Source organism: Meleagris gallopavo, chromosome 5, assembly GCF_905368555.1.
Source record: "Meleagris gallopavo chromosome 5, MGAL_WU_HG_1.1, whole genome shotgun sequence".
Taxonomy (NCBI): Eukaryota; Metazoa; Chordata; class Aves; order Galliformes; family Phasianidae; genus Meleagris; species Meleagris gallopavo.
Window position 1 is genome coordinate 54,906,503 of NC_139408.1, and position 17,342 is coordinate 54,923,844.

A 17,342-nucleotide genomic window follows, 5' to 3' on the forward strand; every position below is an offset into this window, starting at 1 on the left:
GTGGCCCTGGGGCCAGTACGGATGGAACAGGATGCGAAGAACATCCTCTACACTGCTGCTGGAGAGAAAGGTCCCACTTGGAGTTTGTGGCAAAGAGCCTCAGGAGAGACCCGAGGCCGACCCCTGGGATTCTGGAGTCGGGCGTACAGAGGGTCTGAAGAGTGCTACACTCCAACTGAGAAGGAGATCTTAGCCGCGTATGAGGGGGTTCGGGCTGCTTCCGAAGTAATCGGTACAGAAACACAGCTCCTTCTGGCACCTCGACTGCCAGTGCTGAACTGGATGTTCAAGGGAAAGGGTCCCTCCACCCATCATGCTACTGATGCCACTTGGAGTAAGTGGATTGCGCTGATTACGCAGCGAGCGCGGATGGGGAATCTCAACCGTCCAGGAATCCTAGAGGTGATCATGGACTGGCCTGAAGGCAAAAAGTTTGGAACACCGCCAGCAGAAGAGATATCACGTGCTAAAGAGGCCCCACCATATAATGAACTACCCGAAAATGAGAAGACATATGCCCTATTCACAGATGGATCGTGTTGTATTGTGGGGAAACACCGCAGATGGAAAGCCGCTGTGTGGAGCCCCACACGACAAGTTGCAGAGGCCACTGAAGGAAAAGGAGAATCGAGCCAATTTGCAGAGGTAAAGGCTGTCCAACTGGCCTTGGATGTTGCTGAACGGGAGAGGTGGCCAATGCTTTATGTTTACACTGACTCGTGGATGGTGGCAAATGCTCTATGGGGGTGGTTACAGCAGTGGGAGCAAAACAACTGGCAAAGAAAGGGTAAACCTATTTGGGCTGCTGACCTGTGGAAAGATATTGCTGCCCGAATAAAGAATATGGTTATAAAGGTGCGTCACGTAGATGCCCATGTGCCCAAGAATAGGGCTACTGAAGAGCAGCAAAATAACCATCAGGTAGACAGAGCTGCCAGAATTGAGGTGGCCCAAATAGATCTGGACTGGCAGAACAAGGGTGAATTATTTCTAGCCCGATGGGCCCATGAGACCTCAGGCCATCAAGGGAGAGATGCGACATATAAGTGGGCTAGAGACCGAGGGGTGGATTTAACTATGGATGCTATTGCGCAAATCATTCATGACTGTGACACGTGTGCCACAATTAAACAAGCCAAGAGAATGAAACCTCTCTGGGAGGAAGGGCGATGGCAAAAGTACAAATATGGGGAGGCATGGCAGGTTGATTATATCACCTTGCCACGATCTCGTAATGGTAAGCGTTATGTGCTCACCATGGTGGAGGCAACAACTGGGTGGCTTGAAACCTATGCAGTACCCCACGCTACCGCCCGAAATACCATACTAGGTCTTGAGACACAAGTCCTGTGGCGACATGGTACCCCAGAAAGAATTGAGTCAGATAATGGGACTCATTTTAAAAATTCTCTTGTAGGTACCTGGGCTAAAGGTCATGGTATTGAGTGGATTTACCATATTCCCTACCATGCACCGGCCTCAGGTAAGATTGAACGATACAATGGGTTGTTAAAAACTATGCTGAAAGCAATGGGAGGCGGTACATTTAAGCACTGGGAGAAGCATTTGGCAGAAGCCACCTGGTTAGTCAATACCAGAGGATCTATCAATCGTGGTGGTCCAACCCAGTCCAGCTCCCTACATACCGTAGAGGGAGATAAAGTCCCTGTTGTACATGTAAAGAATATGTTGGGAAAGGCAGTTTGGGTTATTCCAGCCTCTGAGAAGGACAAACCTCTTCGTGGAACTGTTTTTGCCCAGGGACCTGGGTCCACTTGGTGGGTGATGCAGGAAAACGGGGATGTTCAATGTGTACCGCAAGGGAACTTGATGTTGAGGGAGTACAGTCAGTAATTCCTAGTGCGTGTGTTTATATTTTGTTTGTCTATATTAAGCATGATGTAGTGATGTGGAATAAGGGGTGGAATGTCATGGTTTCATGATTTTTCATTATCGGTATTCCACATCATAACATCATGCAATGTACTGGGGGTTTGACTGCTGATGCTCAAGTTCCGGGTGCCTGTCCAGCGGAGAAGAGCAGCTACGTTTCCCCAGGGGGCTTTGCGGTCAGCGAGGAGATATAACTCCCGGCAAGGTCACCTGATGCTCTCTTCTCTGCCTGCGCTGCTTCGCTTGCGCTTCTCTGCCTGCGCTGCTTCGCTTGCGCTTCTCTGCCTGCGCTTCTCGCCTGCGCTTCTCTGCCTGCGCTTCTCATCTCAGCGTTGTGGTAAGGCCGATCCACCATCAATTTCACATTCTCTCTCCTTATAAAATTCTGTTGATACCATATTTAGTAAATTACTTTGTTTTACCTCAGATTGTTGCCACTGTTTTCAATTATTTCGGGGTCCCTTATTTTCTTTTTTTTTCCGGGGGCGCGGATCCGCGGATCCCTCCGCCCTTCTAGTCACGGAACCGGGCCGAACCAGCCCGTAAACCGTTGACAGTGAGGAAGGGCCAAGCCAGCCCCATATGGTGCTGAGAGCACTGGGAAATGATCCTCCATGAACAAAGCACCCCCGCAGTCTCTGGATTATGCTTCTGATTTTATTTTTTCTCTTACTTTTTGGTTTCTACCTTAAATATGTAGATGTTTTGAATGCCCCCTTCCTGAAAGCATTCAAGGCCAGGCTGGATGGGGCTTTGAGCAGCCTGGTCTAGGGGGTCTATAGCAGGGGGTTGGAACTAGATGATCTTAAAGGTCCCTTCCAACCCAAACCATTCTATAATTCTATGAAATATGAAGCCATTGCTGCTATAATGAGAAGGCAAAAGAAGGACAAGCCTGGAGAGGCAGACTAGAGCCCTGTCCATCTGAAGAAGTCATAGAAAAGTGGCCAAAATTCCTTCTAGCTTAGTGGTATCTCCTCATTTTAAAAATGATGGTGCCACTGGTCTTGACAGAAACAAGAGAATGCTGAAACACAACGGTGTGGCTCAAAGACACCACAGCATCAAGATTCGGGTCACATATGGTCACACTTCTGGGACCAAAGAGGCAATATCTCATCCAAGTCCTGGAAGGTGGGGAAGGCATAGACACATGATCATAACAAGGAGTATTTTAGAGGCAACCTATGAAAGATATATGTTTAAATCAGGAGTGCACCAAAAGAATGGATAAAAAAATGAGAAAATCATAGAAACATACCTGCTGGCCAGTATAAAAATCACAAGCTTATGAAGTAGTTTTCAGTCCCATCTATAAAACTCTGTTGGACCTGTACAGAGAAGATGAACTTCTCATGTCATTTCAATACAGTAGGATGCAACCCTCTTGCCCTTCTGTCTATTCATGTCTAGTGTTAACAGGGAGCTGTTAAATAGCTGCAGGGTTCCAGCTCTGAAGCAGATACATTTCAGAGTGGGATCCAGCAATTTTTTGCACGTGTGTAATTTCAAACATTTGAGTACTTAATTCACAGGGAGAAGGCTGGCATGTACATCTTTACCAAGGCAGGACAGAAACGTTATCCTATATTGATCTTAAAGCACCTTGGAAGGTTAGCACCACGTTTTCAGCAGCTAATTTTGACAACTTCAACCTCTCAGCTCTGAAGGTGAACAGCAGTAATAAAAGCCTCACTTTATCCAATTTCCCCCAATTCAGATAAGATTAATCGCGTGCATTAAATGCTCTGCTTCCTACACTGAAAACCAAGATAGATCAGCTGAACAGGGAGAGGTGACGCTGGCATCAGACAAACCAGCCATCAGCTTATGGATCCACCCATTCTCCTCACTGCTACCACCCTAATCACACATCAACTCTTTTTACTTAGAGCAAGAGAAAGAAATTGGTTTCTGAGCACCTCACCTCCAAGCTGCCAGATTTTTACCAAAGCTTGAAAATGACTTCAGCAAGTAAACACTTCTGACATTTCATTTTTGCACTTTCATATACTGTGAGTTCAATCTGTGAATAAACGCCCTGGTCCCAATGCTTTCCTAATGTTAAGAGTCCAGTGAGCTTCACCAGGAATTCAGCTGAACCAAAATATAAAGCCAGGGTTTTGGTTTCCACGCTGCAATCCTGAAATCCAATAACAACCTCCTCCCCCCACCCCTCTGCTGCTGAGAATTAACTGAAAAATATAGCTGTGTAGAGGTGGGTTTTTAATACTTTTCCTGGATGGAATTCTATTTGATGCTGCTAAGCTTTGATGACATACCCCAATGACTTGCTTGGAAGAAATCCATTTAGCGAGCTTGCAAATCATGCTGTTTCAGTTCTGTGAGTGCCCATGAGAAATGTGCATTTTCAATCATAAAAGCTGCAGAAACAAAATGGAACTTGAAGAGGCAGACAGATGAATTCCTTATCACGGCTTGGCTGTGTTCACAGAACATGTGCTTACCATTTCAAACTCCGGAAAACTATTTACAGGGATCTGAAATACAAGACTGAATCCAAAAGTAAGAAATAGATACATTTCTAGAAGATGCATTTTATTTTCCCATTTCAAAGGAAAAAATGAGAGCCTGATTAAAAACAAAGCAAAGCCCCCAACCCCCACACAGCCTTTAGTTTGTTCCTAGGGATTATAAATAGTCCCTTGTAATACGATCTATGCACGGGTGCCAGATTTACAGAGGTTCCCTTATGTTTATTTGGCAGGATACGTTGTTTTGGGTAAGTTTGGGGGAAAGAAAAGCACATACTTTGCGCTTTCTCCACCTCTCACAGTTCACTGTGAGTGGTAAATGGGGATTGCTGTGGGCGAACAATTAGCACATCCCAGTGCCACAGTGTCATCCCACCAGCACCACCTAAATCACACTGCCAGGCACACAGGGGCTTCCAGAGATACTTATCAGTCATGCTGAAGTGAGACAGTTCATAACTCTAGATGGAATTTTCAAAACCAGTTGAAATCGGTCTTCAGTGGGCATTTTCTTGCATATTCACCTAAAAACACAGCTTGTTTCTGCACATCCCAGTCAATGACAATACCTTTGACTCAAATGCATTTGTTTCCAAGAAGAGGAAAAAGAAGAGAATTAGAAAAACATGTGCAATGCTCAGCACTGCAGCCAGCAAAACCTGACACAGTTGTTATCGTGGTATGGGACAACTGCCTTTCCCCCCAGCCAGGGCTGTCTCACCACTTTGTGTGCTCTGCTCGCCTGGAGATCCATCTGCTGTCTTCTGTCTCACCCCTGGTTTGTCAGCTGTCTGTGTGTTCTTGATTCACGACACTGTACTTTGTTTGGTGAAACACAGTTCTGATCCAGGCCGACAGCTCCGGGCACAAGAGCAGTGCGGCTCATTTCACACATTTCCCATTTATGCTGCAACAAAGGGAATCTAAATTATATATTAGTGTTTTCAAAAACATAGCAGCTCAACAGGGAACTTGGAACATAATTTCATCAAAGATTTTCTCTTGTAGGAAAGGTGGGTTAAGGAGCTCTTGCCATCCCCACTGCATCCCCATACCTCATAGGTAGTTCCAGTGCAACTCAGTGGTCACAGTGGTGATGGGTTGATGGTTGGACCAGATGAGCTTAGAGGTCGTTTCCAGCATTAACGATTCTATGATTCACGACACTGTATGGTGAAAACCAACCCCCAGTAATGCTGTCACTCTGGTATCTTTTCATTTCTTAAAGTGATGTTACATGAAGCCTGCCACGCTTTTACCCCCAAACCAAATCTGCTAGTTACATGTCTGTCAAGACAGACAAGAACATAACTCTATAATGTGCTCAAAGGACTTCCTTCAAAATTGAATCATCTGGATATTACTGACCTTGAATGGTTGAAGCTCTCTCTTTTTCCATTTCCCTTTGCAGGTTTTGCAGCAAATCAACCAAACCTTTTGTCAATGAGATCAAAATAGAGCCAACAGGAACTTTAATCTGTCTCTGCTACAGAGAGATGAAATCAGTGCAGGCTCCATAAAATAAGAGTAATGGAAACTGTTCACGGTTATGAGTATCTGCAACAACAAAGTGTCTCCCATTAAGTGATGCACTGAAGCTGTGCAGATGAAGTTATATGCTCTGGTACCACAATGAGGTACAAGTCAACCAAAAAGGAGTCTTTTTTCATAGCTTTTGAGAGCCGAGTTCTGAAGATATCTATAAACACAATATTGATACAAAGACTTCGGTTTCATGTACGTTTTCCTCTGTCTCCCCATTTCAACTGTACTGATACTGTACTGAGCCAATTGTTTTTTTCCACCATTGAGAGAGACCTTTGCCATGGATTTTAATACTGATCTTTTTCACGTTCATCCGTGCATACAATAAATATTTAAAGGACCTTCATATTCATTGACTCAAACACAACGATTCCAAAAGAACAGCATTTTATTTGCTTAAAAGCATTTGTTATATTCACAAACAGAGCCATTGCCTAAATTTACAGCTGTAACAAAATTTTTAGAAAAATGGTAGAAAACAAACAGTTCTGAAAGACCACTATTTGGATAAAACATCCAGACTATGACACGAGGCTGACAAATATACTGAAGACAAAACCTTCAGACAGTGACTGTCATAAAAAGCCATACGCTTTAAAATGTATCTGCCCCTGAAGAATCTGAATCCCCATGAATGCTACTTATACTTTGTGTCTGGTCATCTATATTCATGGAAGGCAGCTTCACTGACATCCTTTCTGCAGAAACGTGTGAATGTAAATGTGGGACAACACTTTCTCCTAGGAAAAAGAAAAAAAAAAGCAGAACAAAACCACGTTATTTGCAGCCTACAACGTATACAACTTAACTGTACTGAATTCATCTCCATATCACATCACCTCATGGGAATACAAGGACACAGACATGCTCACTGTCCACAGTTTTGAGGCATTTCAGAGTACGCTGATTTAGCCATCACAGTTTTCTTGATAAGACAACAAAGGGATGAATATCTGTGCATACAAAGGATGGACTGTATTTACATACATCTACCTACTGTATTTACATACATCTACCTACACATGTATACATGCTGTGAAAAGTCACAGCAGTGCTCAGTCCCCATCTGGGAAGCACTGTAGGGAGAGAAAACAACATGCAGGCAGGTACCAGAGGTAGGAAGGAGGGTGATGGGCAGAAGTTACTGGATTTAGCCCCAGGAAGGAGACAAGATGCATCAGTTTGTGGAGCTGAGGGAGCAAGACATGAATCAGGCTCCAGACAGGAAAAATAGCATTGATGAGTGGTATAGCATTCGCAGAACCAGAAAGAGTGTTTTGAGATTGCAGTTGTCCTTGGGATATTTATTTTAAATGCAGCAGCTACAAGCAAAACAAACATACATGAGTCTGTGCTCAACAGCAAAAGCCCTTCTGGAGTTTGTTCTTATTCCAATGAGCTGTAACAATTCTCCCTTCCTCTATCACAGGCTAGGTAATTAAAACACTATTTTCTCAATGAAAAAAAAAGAAAGCTAGGCTTCCTTTCACCCCACTTAATTATCTACTATGTCACTGTAGTGGTAATCTGCTTTCATCTGCCTCGTAGCAAAGCACGCTCCTAACGACTAATTAAAATAACAAAAACCCACTGCTAAAATAAAATTTCATGTTGGAGCAGCTGCCAACAGCCTAGGAAGTCAAACACAAATGAAGCCAGAGATGGTAAAGCCAGTTCATGGAGCAGCCTGTGCCGGCTGAGCCTCCTGCACCTCGGGATGGCAGCAATAGCACAAGAGCACACGTGTGACCCCTGGGAACCAATGTCACCTGCCTGCCACAGCTGCTCACATGCTCTGACCACCTCACTTTTTGGATTGCCTTCTTCACTCCCTGAAACCCTCAGCACAGTGCAGATGCCAAGGCTTGTGTTGGCGAGGGCCCAAGCAAATCTAACACAGGAGCAGTAAGATGGCATGAGAAATTCAACATGTTCTGAACGTGATTCCAAAGCACATTACAGTAACACCACAAGGATGTGCAAGTAGCATATGCGTTTTGTTCTTCCAGAAGTACTTCCATGAGCTTAGTCTGTAACCACGTTCGCATGACAAAAATAGGTTATTCAGAAGGGGAACAGAAGAAAAGCAAAAGCTTTTATTTGGTTAGACGTGAAGCTGACACACAGTAAAGACATGGATGTGTAATGCCCAAGGAAGTCCTGTAAATCATCCGAGACACCAAAGCAGCACTTCAATTCTGCGTGTAGGTTGATGCTTTCAAAGCTTGACTTTGTTAATAATTTCCACAGCCATGTCATATTCCATGAGGTCATTGTTTCAACAGCTGTTTTCAGGTTTGTTAAAAAAAAAAAAAAAAGGGGGAAAAAGAAAAGAATATTCCCTTATCCCAAAGGCTCTGTAGTAACTTTGCAAGCATTTGACTCCGGGGTGCTGAAAGACCCTATGATATCAGTCTACATTCTTCTTAACGCATACTCTAATATATTTTACAGACATACTGAAGTTCAATTTTATGACAGATGTAAAATGCTAAAAGGACAGAGAAATCAACAGAATAATTCCATCTGCTTGCTCAGCTGAGAAATTAGCAGGTCCTGAGTTATCCAAATACCCCTAAAGAAAAGTGTAAGAAATAACCAAAGCAAACGCTTCTTGAAATCTGAAGTCTTTGACTGTGTTAAATTACAAGAAAATACAGAACCTAGATTTTCAGCACTTTAACTATAAAATATGATGGATATCCTGTTTCACCCACTCAATAAGCTCGGCTCCATGACTGTAACTTTCCACGACACAAGACTGCTAGTCCTACCACTATGTGGGCCCAAAGATGAAACTGTTCTGTTACTCCCAACACGTGCTTTATCATTATCACCTCTCACTTAATCTAACCTCTGGAATGCACTGTGCACACATACAGAGATGTCTATGTGGATAAATACACAAACACAAGCATGCAGGCTTAAATGCTTGTTTCTATGCTCACATACAAGCTTTTAAGCATACACATTTTCCAGTGTTTATACTGAGCTTTTGCTGTCCATCAGTGACGGAGCTTGGACAGTCCTTGTCCAGGTCCTTAACACGATACTCCATTTTATTTCTTCCCCCCCATCAGAGAACAGCTCACAACCAGGCCTAAGATGCTTTCCTATTACACACCAAACCCTTCACAGTTCTAAATATGCACACAGCATTGGTGCTTAGAACCTTCTGATACGCTATAAAATAAATATGGAAAATTCCTCCATTTACAAAGCAGGGTAGGGCAGGGCAGGACGATTGGTGATCTTCACAGCTTTTTCTCTTTAGAAGTTCTGGAAGCACTCAAAACAATTTTGTAATCATGTACTTAGATGTATTTATAAAACTTTTCCTTCTTAAAATCCAATAAATGGAATGAGTGATCCCAGGTGACCTCCACTTCTCCGAATTCACTGTCACCATCTAAAAGAATACTTTCATATAAACTGTGAAAACTGACACCCTTCCTACGTGTGTTTAAGGGACTCTGACTGGTAGAAACTCAACGGTGACTGAAAACATCTTGATGACCCACTGATGGAAAATGTCAGATCTGCGATTAGGGATTTTGCCTGTGCTTGGCAATCTATAACAAATTCGTGTACAGTACTAAATTTCCAGATCTTTGTTTAACAGAAACATAAAAATTAATGGTGTGTCAACCATCCAGTGACCTGTGAAGGGAGTTTTTCTCTAAGACATACCGTCACACAGAGAGTATGCTATATACAAGTGTATCGTGAATGTATGCCAAATGGAAAAGGAATTAAACATGCTGAAGGGAGGTTTTGTTACTCATACCATATGGCAACAATAAGAACAAAGAAAAATGTTTAAATCTTTCCTTTTAAATTTTTAGATTTGGCAAAATAAAAAGACTAAACAAGTCTGACTTTTAAGCCAAATAAAAACCATGTGCTTTAACTCCCTACGGTTGGTGTCCATACATTAAATAAAGTTTCCATTTTTAATTTATCAGGAGGTAAATCAGACCCTTATCGAGAAAAGGATTTGTCTTCATAGACAATTAATAGGGAGGACTGGGACCCAGGTTATTGTTGTAGTTTATAACTGGGGCCATAATTACTTTAATTAACTGCATATTACTTCCTGAGGTTTATAAACAACCATCACCCTCCAGAACACCTTCCTCTACTCTTTTTCCGATGTAAAAACTGAAGCAGCTAACTTCTAGAGCAAGAATAACTTTCCAAGCATATGAAAAAAAACAAGTCCACTGCAGAACTCCCATTCCTTTAATAGCACGGGTTGATACGAATGGCTTGTTTCTTCTCCTGCCAGGTTCCAGCTGCTTCACTTTGTTTATTACTGACTTCAAAGATGAAAATGCTGTCCTGTCCCAACAAATAACTTCCTCCAGATGGCATTATCTCAAGTGTTCAGAGCACTGGGGATAGCACAGCACCTGCAAATCTGTAACTCGGCATCTTAAAATCCCCAACGAAAGGGCCTTAATTGTTTTTCCTCCATCCTTCCCCCATTTTGTCCACTCATTTTCATACCTAGTTGTACAGTTATTAAGCACAGCAAGGCAAGAAGCAGTATTTTCTGCAAAGTCAAGATTATTCCAGACTTAATGGGTTGATATATATCAATAAGAAACAGGCATATTTTGATGTAAGCAGTCCTGAAGGCTAAACTGAAAAGAGAAAATATACTGCAATGTCAGTCATGTTGCTAATTACATTATAAGAAACAGTATTTCCAGTCAAATCTCATGTCAAGCTATACTCTGCATACTGAATACATAACTCAATGTTTCTAGAATTTAATGGCTTTTACAGTTTAAAGTTGGTATGGTAAGGAACTGGTCAGATGGCATCAAGATGGCAAAGAGTACAACATTCTCAGAAGGGAGCTCAGCTATCAGTGGTTTCTGAAATAACCCAGCCATTTGGACAAGATTATTCTCCCCTCATTAGAAACCACAGGTCCTCCACTCTTCTAGCCCTGGCCCACTTCCACCTTGAATTCATATGCACATTTATGCTAGTACGGAGAAGATGTCCTTTCCCAGCTCAGCCAAAAACGAAGCAAAAATGTTTAAGCACGTGTGACTGTGATCTCATTGCGTGAATGCATTGCTTACCACAGGGCTCTTGAAGGCAGGTCAGATCTCTGGCTTCCATGGAGTTAGAAACACAAAAGCAAGAGAACAAGATGCTCTGCAAATGCAAGCAGTTTTGTTCTCTAGCTCAAAAACAGATCATCCATAACTTAAATGCTTTCATGACAAACAGAAAATTTTCTAGGCAAACTGAGGCCAAATTTCCAGGGCTGAGTTACACGAAAGGGATAGATTTACAATTAAAACACATCAGATATTCTACAGAAATGGACTGATATCTGCAGGATTTGAGCCAAAAAATGTCTGGATCTAAAAGCATGAGTCTACTGCTTGAGCTGGAAACACAGTTTCATTCTCGAAAACTTCAGCCAACTCATAAAATCAAATAAGTGGGCTACAGCCACCAGAGGAGATAGAAAACTCAATACTGTGAGTTCAGCTGAAGGTTTGACCTAAACTTGGCAAATTCCATCTTCACATGGTGTAGTGTACTTATGGAAATTGTGTGTACATATACACAGAAAATAAACATGCAGACACACACACTCTTTTCTCTTTTTTGTTTGTTTGCTTAAACTCCAATGTATATCCTGCTTATAAACATTTGGGAAAAGGAAATAAATCAGATCCTGAGTCAGTACAGGAGGGTGGGGTCCGGGCGAAGCAGGGAACACGTTTTACAAAGCAGAATATTTGAAAATGATTTTTCCTCCTCTCAAGTCTGAGTTCAAGGTTCAGCGGTTTTCCAAAACATGTTATATTCCCACCAATAGTAACACTAAACAGAACAAAAACTAGAAATACATAAAATAAACTAGAACCAGATTGCTCAAAATCCTAACGGAGTTGTTGGAGACCGGTAGGGAAGGGCAGACAGAAAGCAGCTCCAAAAACATCTAGGAATGAGATTGCAGAGTTTACTAAATAAATATTTCCTTTTGGTGACTAAATTCTACTCTCCTCCCTTCGATCTGACATACTTTGTGCTGTACAATATCTCACTGTTCAACAATGAAGTTCCCTGGCTGCAACTCTTGCTGTTGTTTCCCAGCAACTCACTTCCAGAAGATGTGCAATGATCTTTCCACATAACTGCAGTAATTATTAATACAAAGAAGAAATAGAAAAGTCAGCTCCAATTTTCCTTGCAGAAGCCTGTGATTTTTGGGACATGAAAATGAATACTCATTTTGTAACTTGTATGCATTGCTTGTTTCTTGATTGCAACCATTTTGTTGCAAAACAGGGAGAGGAGGGGTCATCTGCAGTAGACCTGCAGCAACAGCAAATTTTATTCAGAGGTAAGAGACAGTGAACAAACATACAGCAGAAGGAGGAGGTCCACTGTTGGTACAGAAACACCACGAAAACAAGTATCTTGTGCATGGCTTTCGGGGAGCAATCTCTCAGTCCACAAAAAACCCCAGGTAAACACCTGGTGGGATTGGAAAAATCTGACAAGTGATCATTAAAAACCATATATTAATCTTTTTTCTTTTTTTTCATTTTCTGCAAAATCTAAAGGTGAGTGGATGGGAAAGTAATCATATAAAACCAAAATATACAGCTCTGTTACTCACACCTTCATGTTTGGGGATCCAAAAGACATTTTCCTGCCAGCTGTCAAAGCAAAGCAAAACAAAGCTCAAGGAGGAGGAACTTTTTATTGGGAAGGTTGAGCAGGTAGCACGAGAATGAGGGGAAATGGTTATAAACTAGAAGAGAGTAGTTTTAGGCTAGATATTAGGAAGAAATTCTTATGGTGAGGGTGATGAGACATTGGAACAGATTGCCCAGAGAAGCTGTGGATGCACCCTCACTGGAAGCACTCAAGGTCAGGCTGGATTGGGCTGTGAGCAGCCTGGTCTAGAGGGAGATATCCCTGCCTTTAGCAGGGAGGTTGGAACTGGGTGGCCTTAAAGGTCCCTTCCAACCCAAACCATTCTATGATTCTATAAGAAAATGGACTCACACAATCAATAGCATGAATTCACATTAATACTGAAATGAAGTTACACAGACCTCCCTCAGGATGCAGAGTCATTCAGTACAACCTAGCAGTAAGCTTGGCTCCTCTGAGATGCCATATCTGTACATATTAATTGCAGTACTACTGCCTGCAGCTTATCTACATCGTACCACAGTGCTAGACATAATAGTGTTTGTAGCCTACATGAGGAGTGTCAAGTTAAAAAATCAAAGCACCTTCATAAAAGTTCCATGACTTGTTTTTATTTTGAAATAACTAAACAATAATTTACACAAGCTGTTAAGAGTTGGACAAACAAATTCTATAATGCCTCACAGCAAATCAGGCTTGCGGTGGGTTTGAAAATGAGCATCTTCCCAAGTTGTGGTGAAATGAAGATGGGTGTCCCAGTGAGGGAATTCCAGAAGTGACATTCTTTACAAGTAAGCACACCTGCTAGAAGACCTACTGGGTTACTCTAGAATCCGTTCCTGCCTCAGAATTTTTGTTTGTGGCCCATACACTCAAGTACGATGGCTTTCATGCAGCCTTTGATGTGCAGTTGTCCATGTGCAGTTGGGATGGGTGCACACATAGTTCAAGACAAACAGCGATCTGTACTTATCAGACAAGTTCTGTGTGTTGCAGGTCAAGACTGAGCACGTTCTCTGCAGTGATGTTCGCACTGCATATGCTTAGTAAACATTGTGTGCTATCCAGCTCTATTAACTCAGCTGATCTATTAAGGCCAGCTAGGAGACTTTTAAAAACAATTGTTAGGAACGTAAGACAACAAACTGCAGTGCATGGGCAAGAAGCCAAGAGCTACTTTCTATCACTTAAAAACGTGACAAGATTCCTTGATGCTCTCTCTCTCAACCAGACAAGAGGGTTTCCTGGCCAAAGGGTTACATTCCCTCCAGTCATGGCAGCAATCAGGTCAGAATGAAGGCTCTGGGATGGACATCAGGAAGAAAAGAGAAAACCTTCTGTACCACACAGCTCCTCCAGCAGTGCTGCAGGGCAGAATTTTCTCACTGTGAGTCACTCATCACCTGTACTAAAGTCACTACTTGCATTCTTTTAACAAAAATCTATACAAGATCTACTAAGAATAAAAAGCTGTTCAAATGACAAGTGTTTTCATCTAGATGATCACTGTCACCTAGCTGTAATCCTCCATTCTACAGATATAAATATTCACAGGACCTTATGCATTTGTTTTGATCATTTTTCACTTTTAAAGTCATGGGATTCTGCATATGGAAACGGTTTGCCAAGACTGCCATTACTGTACCAACACTACAAAAATTTGGCATATTAAAAAGCCTTTAGCTACAGCACAATTACTCAATTTTTGTAATTGCACCCTTTAAAAAGATTATGAATTTTTTTTTTTCCCAAAGCAAAACAAGACAGAACAGATCCAGCCCTTTGCATTTTGCAACTCTGCACAGACATTTCTAGCACGTGTGCCCACAGACTTGTTAGAAAGATCTCCCTTCAAGACTTCTGTTGAACAGCAGAAGGTGGCCATTGAAGATCTTAACATTTGTGCAAATCAATTAACTCTGAGAAATGTGTGAGGAATAAGTAATTCTAGGAAATTTTAAGTGGCAAATAATTTTTCCATTAGGTCAGAAAGAATACCACAGTAGTCTACATAAGCATTATGTTAAAATAAGGAATACATTCAATGTCTTTACTAGTAGATGTGTTGGGAGAGAGTTAACGTGCAAAAGTTCAGACCCTATCCTGCCAAAGGGCATCCAATCCTTCCCTTGTAATGAGCACCCAGCGTAATAACAAGTAATGTTGTCTACAATCTAATACTCTGGACCAGAAAGTTGGAAATGTCTGACAGCAATTTTTTTTTCTTTCTCGTGCTATTTTAACATTTGTACACATCAAGAATGTTTAAACTTTGTAACAATAAGCATTCCTCCTTGGAAAACAAAACAAAAACCAAAGGCTGTTACACGGGAAAGAATAAAACAAGATTCTTTTGCAATACTCTGTAAAAGAACTCACAAATAGCTTTAAATCAATAGACTCAATGAACTGCAGAAACACGTTGCTCTACAGCTATGCTACCAGTTTAGCACACTACACCCCCTTCCTAACTTCCCACATTGCTGCTTATTGCAATGGCTCGTGCATCCACTCCTGCCAGTTGAACAAAGCAAAGAAAGCACTGCAGACTGCTCCCACTAACACTGTGCTTCTGGAAGATGGAGTGACCAATGGCTCCCCACCAGCACCAGTAAAACCAACAAACTCCTAGCAACCCTGGAGCTGCTCTGCAGTCTTCAAGCAGCAGCCAGGCAGTGCCTTCTGGGACACAAACATAACCACTTAGAATCACAGAATCATTTGAGTTGGAAGGGACCCTTAAAGGCCATCTGCTCCAACTCCCTGCTACATGCAGGGTCACCTACAGCTCAGTCAAGAGCCCGGAGGCTGGTCCAACCTGAAATGTAAGCCCCATTCACATCGGGTTCTCATTTGGGCAGATGTTCTTCTGAAACTACACACATATACGAAAGTTGAAGCATTAATTGATGGTGATAATTCTTTGTAGTCCCCAGTGCCAACTTGCTTTAGAAAGCCTTGCAGCTCTTTGACAGTCACTCTTCCCAGCCCAAAGTGTTGGTGCCAATCTTGGCTTGTACTCCGTTTGCCAGTAGGTTTCTTCATTGCTTTGGGCCACATGATTAATAGAGCTCGTAAACTGTCTGAATGAAATTCATTTATCACTTGTCTAGGTTTAAATATTCCTAGCCGCAGTATGGGGAAATCTGTACTGGAAAGGAAAGCAAGAGGAGCTCAAATAGGCATGCATGGGAGCAGCTGCTTGCAGTGGTGTGAGTGCTGCGTGCCAACTTGTTGTGACTCAGTTAGGTGAATGGAGCAGATCTGTGGGGCTGCACACTCTGCAGCTCCTGAATTCAGCTAGTTACAGTTTGTAGGAACAGCAATTACAGAAAGCTTCTTAAGAAAGCACCTTTGCAAACCCTCTATAGAACTGACAACGACATAAAGCCAATTGTTTACAACAATCCTAATCTGTTGCAATCACACCCAGTGTGCAACACTACAAAAAGCACAGAGGTAAACCATTCCTATCTAACAAGTTCTGCAGTCCTGAAGTTGAGGTGAGCTTGCACCAAGCACACAGTTGTGCAAAGGCAGCAGCTGAAGTCCTGGGCTTACAAAATTTGCAAGTGAAGAATTAGGATCTAACTTAGCTACGTAGGTACCACAGGTGTATGGGAGTCTATACGAAACCTTAATGCTGAATAAAATCACCTATGAGTCATTCTGGTCCATAAGTAATTACAATTTACTGTTATAAGCCAAGGGTATTTCAATAATTAGATTTTAAAGCAGCTCATGGAATTTAGTGGCTCCCTGGTAACTTACTTGAAGCAAATTTATTTCCATTACGTATATATTCTATACATTTCTCTGCACTCCCAAGTTTAGGAACATTCAGATAAATCAATCTGCTTTCATGCCCTGTCTATACACACTCACAGAAGAAGGAAAAATTTAAAATGCATTCTTTGTTACCTTTTTTCCTTCTGTCCCTCTTTGTTTCCCTCTCTTCAATACAGACTATCATGAAAGAAGTGATTCCAGAATATAGTTACAAATTCAATACGTACACTCATTTGGGAACATATTTCCCCTCACTAAGACTTATGCCACACTACAGCCTATGCAAGAGCAGAGAAAACCAAATGCTTGAAGATCATCACATCTGAATGGCATTGTTATTTGATGCAATTAGGTTGTTTTTAACCATCTTTAAGGGAGAGAATGCATGTGCTGCAAGGCCTCTCAGAACAGAATTGTCTCCTAGGATGAGAAAAGCCTGGGTCATGCCTGGGGCCCCTCGGGGGTTCTGTAATACAATCTGTAATACAGTTTTACTGCCCAGGTTAGAGAGAGTTGTCCAATCCCTGTTCCACCAGGAGAGAAATAAGTTCATGCAGACTTGCTGCTCTGTATTTTCAGAGAGCTACTTTGAAAGCAAGCAGAGTCATAGCCGAGGTGTAGTGTGATTCACACAGCCCACGTTTATCACACTCAGAAAGCTTCCTGACCACTGCTGGCAATATATTCTCAATCTGATAAGAAAAGTCCCTATTAAGAATCATTTGCTTGTTTAATTTTCACTTATTGAGCTTTAATGTACCATAAAAGTAAGTAATAACAACTGTACCTTAAATAAATATTGCTTGTCTTGTACTCATTAATGTTTTAGAAGAACACGTAACTACCTCTAGATACAGGAAACTGCTGGAAAATAAAAACTGACCGATCACATAAACTCAAGTAAGAGCTTTAAAGAATTCTTGC

At 41.9% G+C, this 17,342-nt stretch overlaps 1 protein-coding gene across 1 annotated transcript in view; it reads right to left on the reverse strand.

Annotated features, from left to right (window-relative positions):
* Positions 1–6,303: 6,303 nt before the first annotated feature.
* Positions 6,304–17,342, reverse strand: part of KIAA0586 (KIAA0586 ortholog) — a 50,515-nt gene continuing 39,476 nt past the window's right edge. The window contains exon 16 of the mRNA XM_085225601.1: positions 6,304–6,673. Within this exon, the coding sequence (XP_085081727.1) occupies positions 6,528–6,673 (146 nt within the window). The 3' untranslated portion in view covers positions 6,304–6,527. The remainder of the gene's footprint in view (positions 6,674–17,342) is intronic.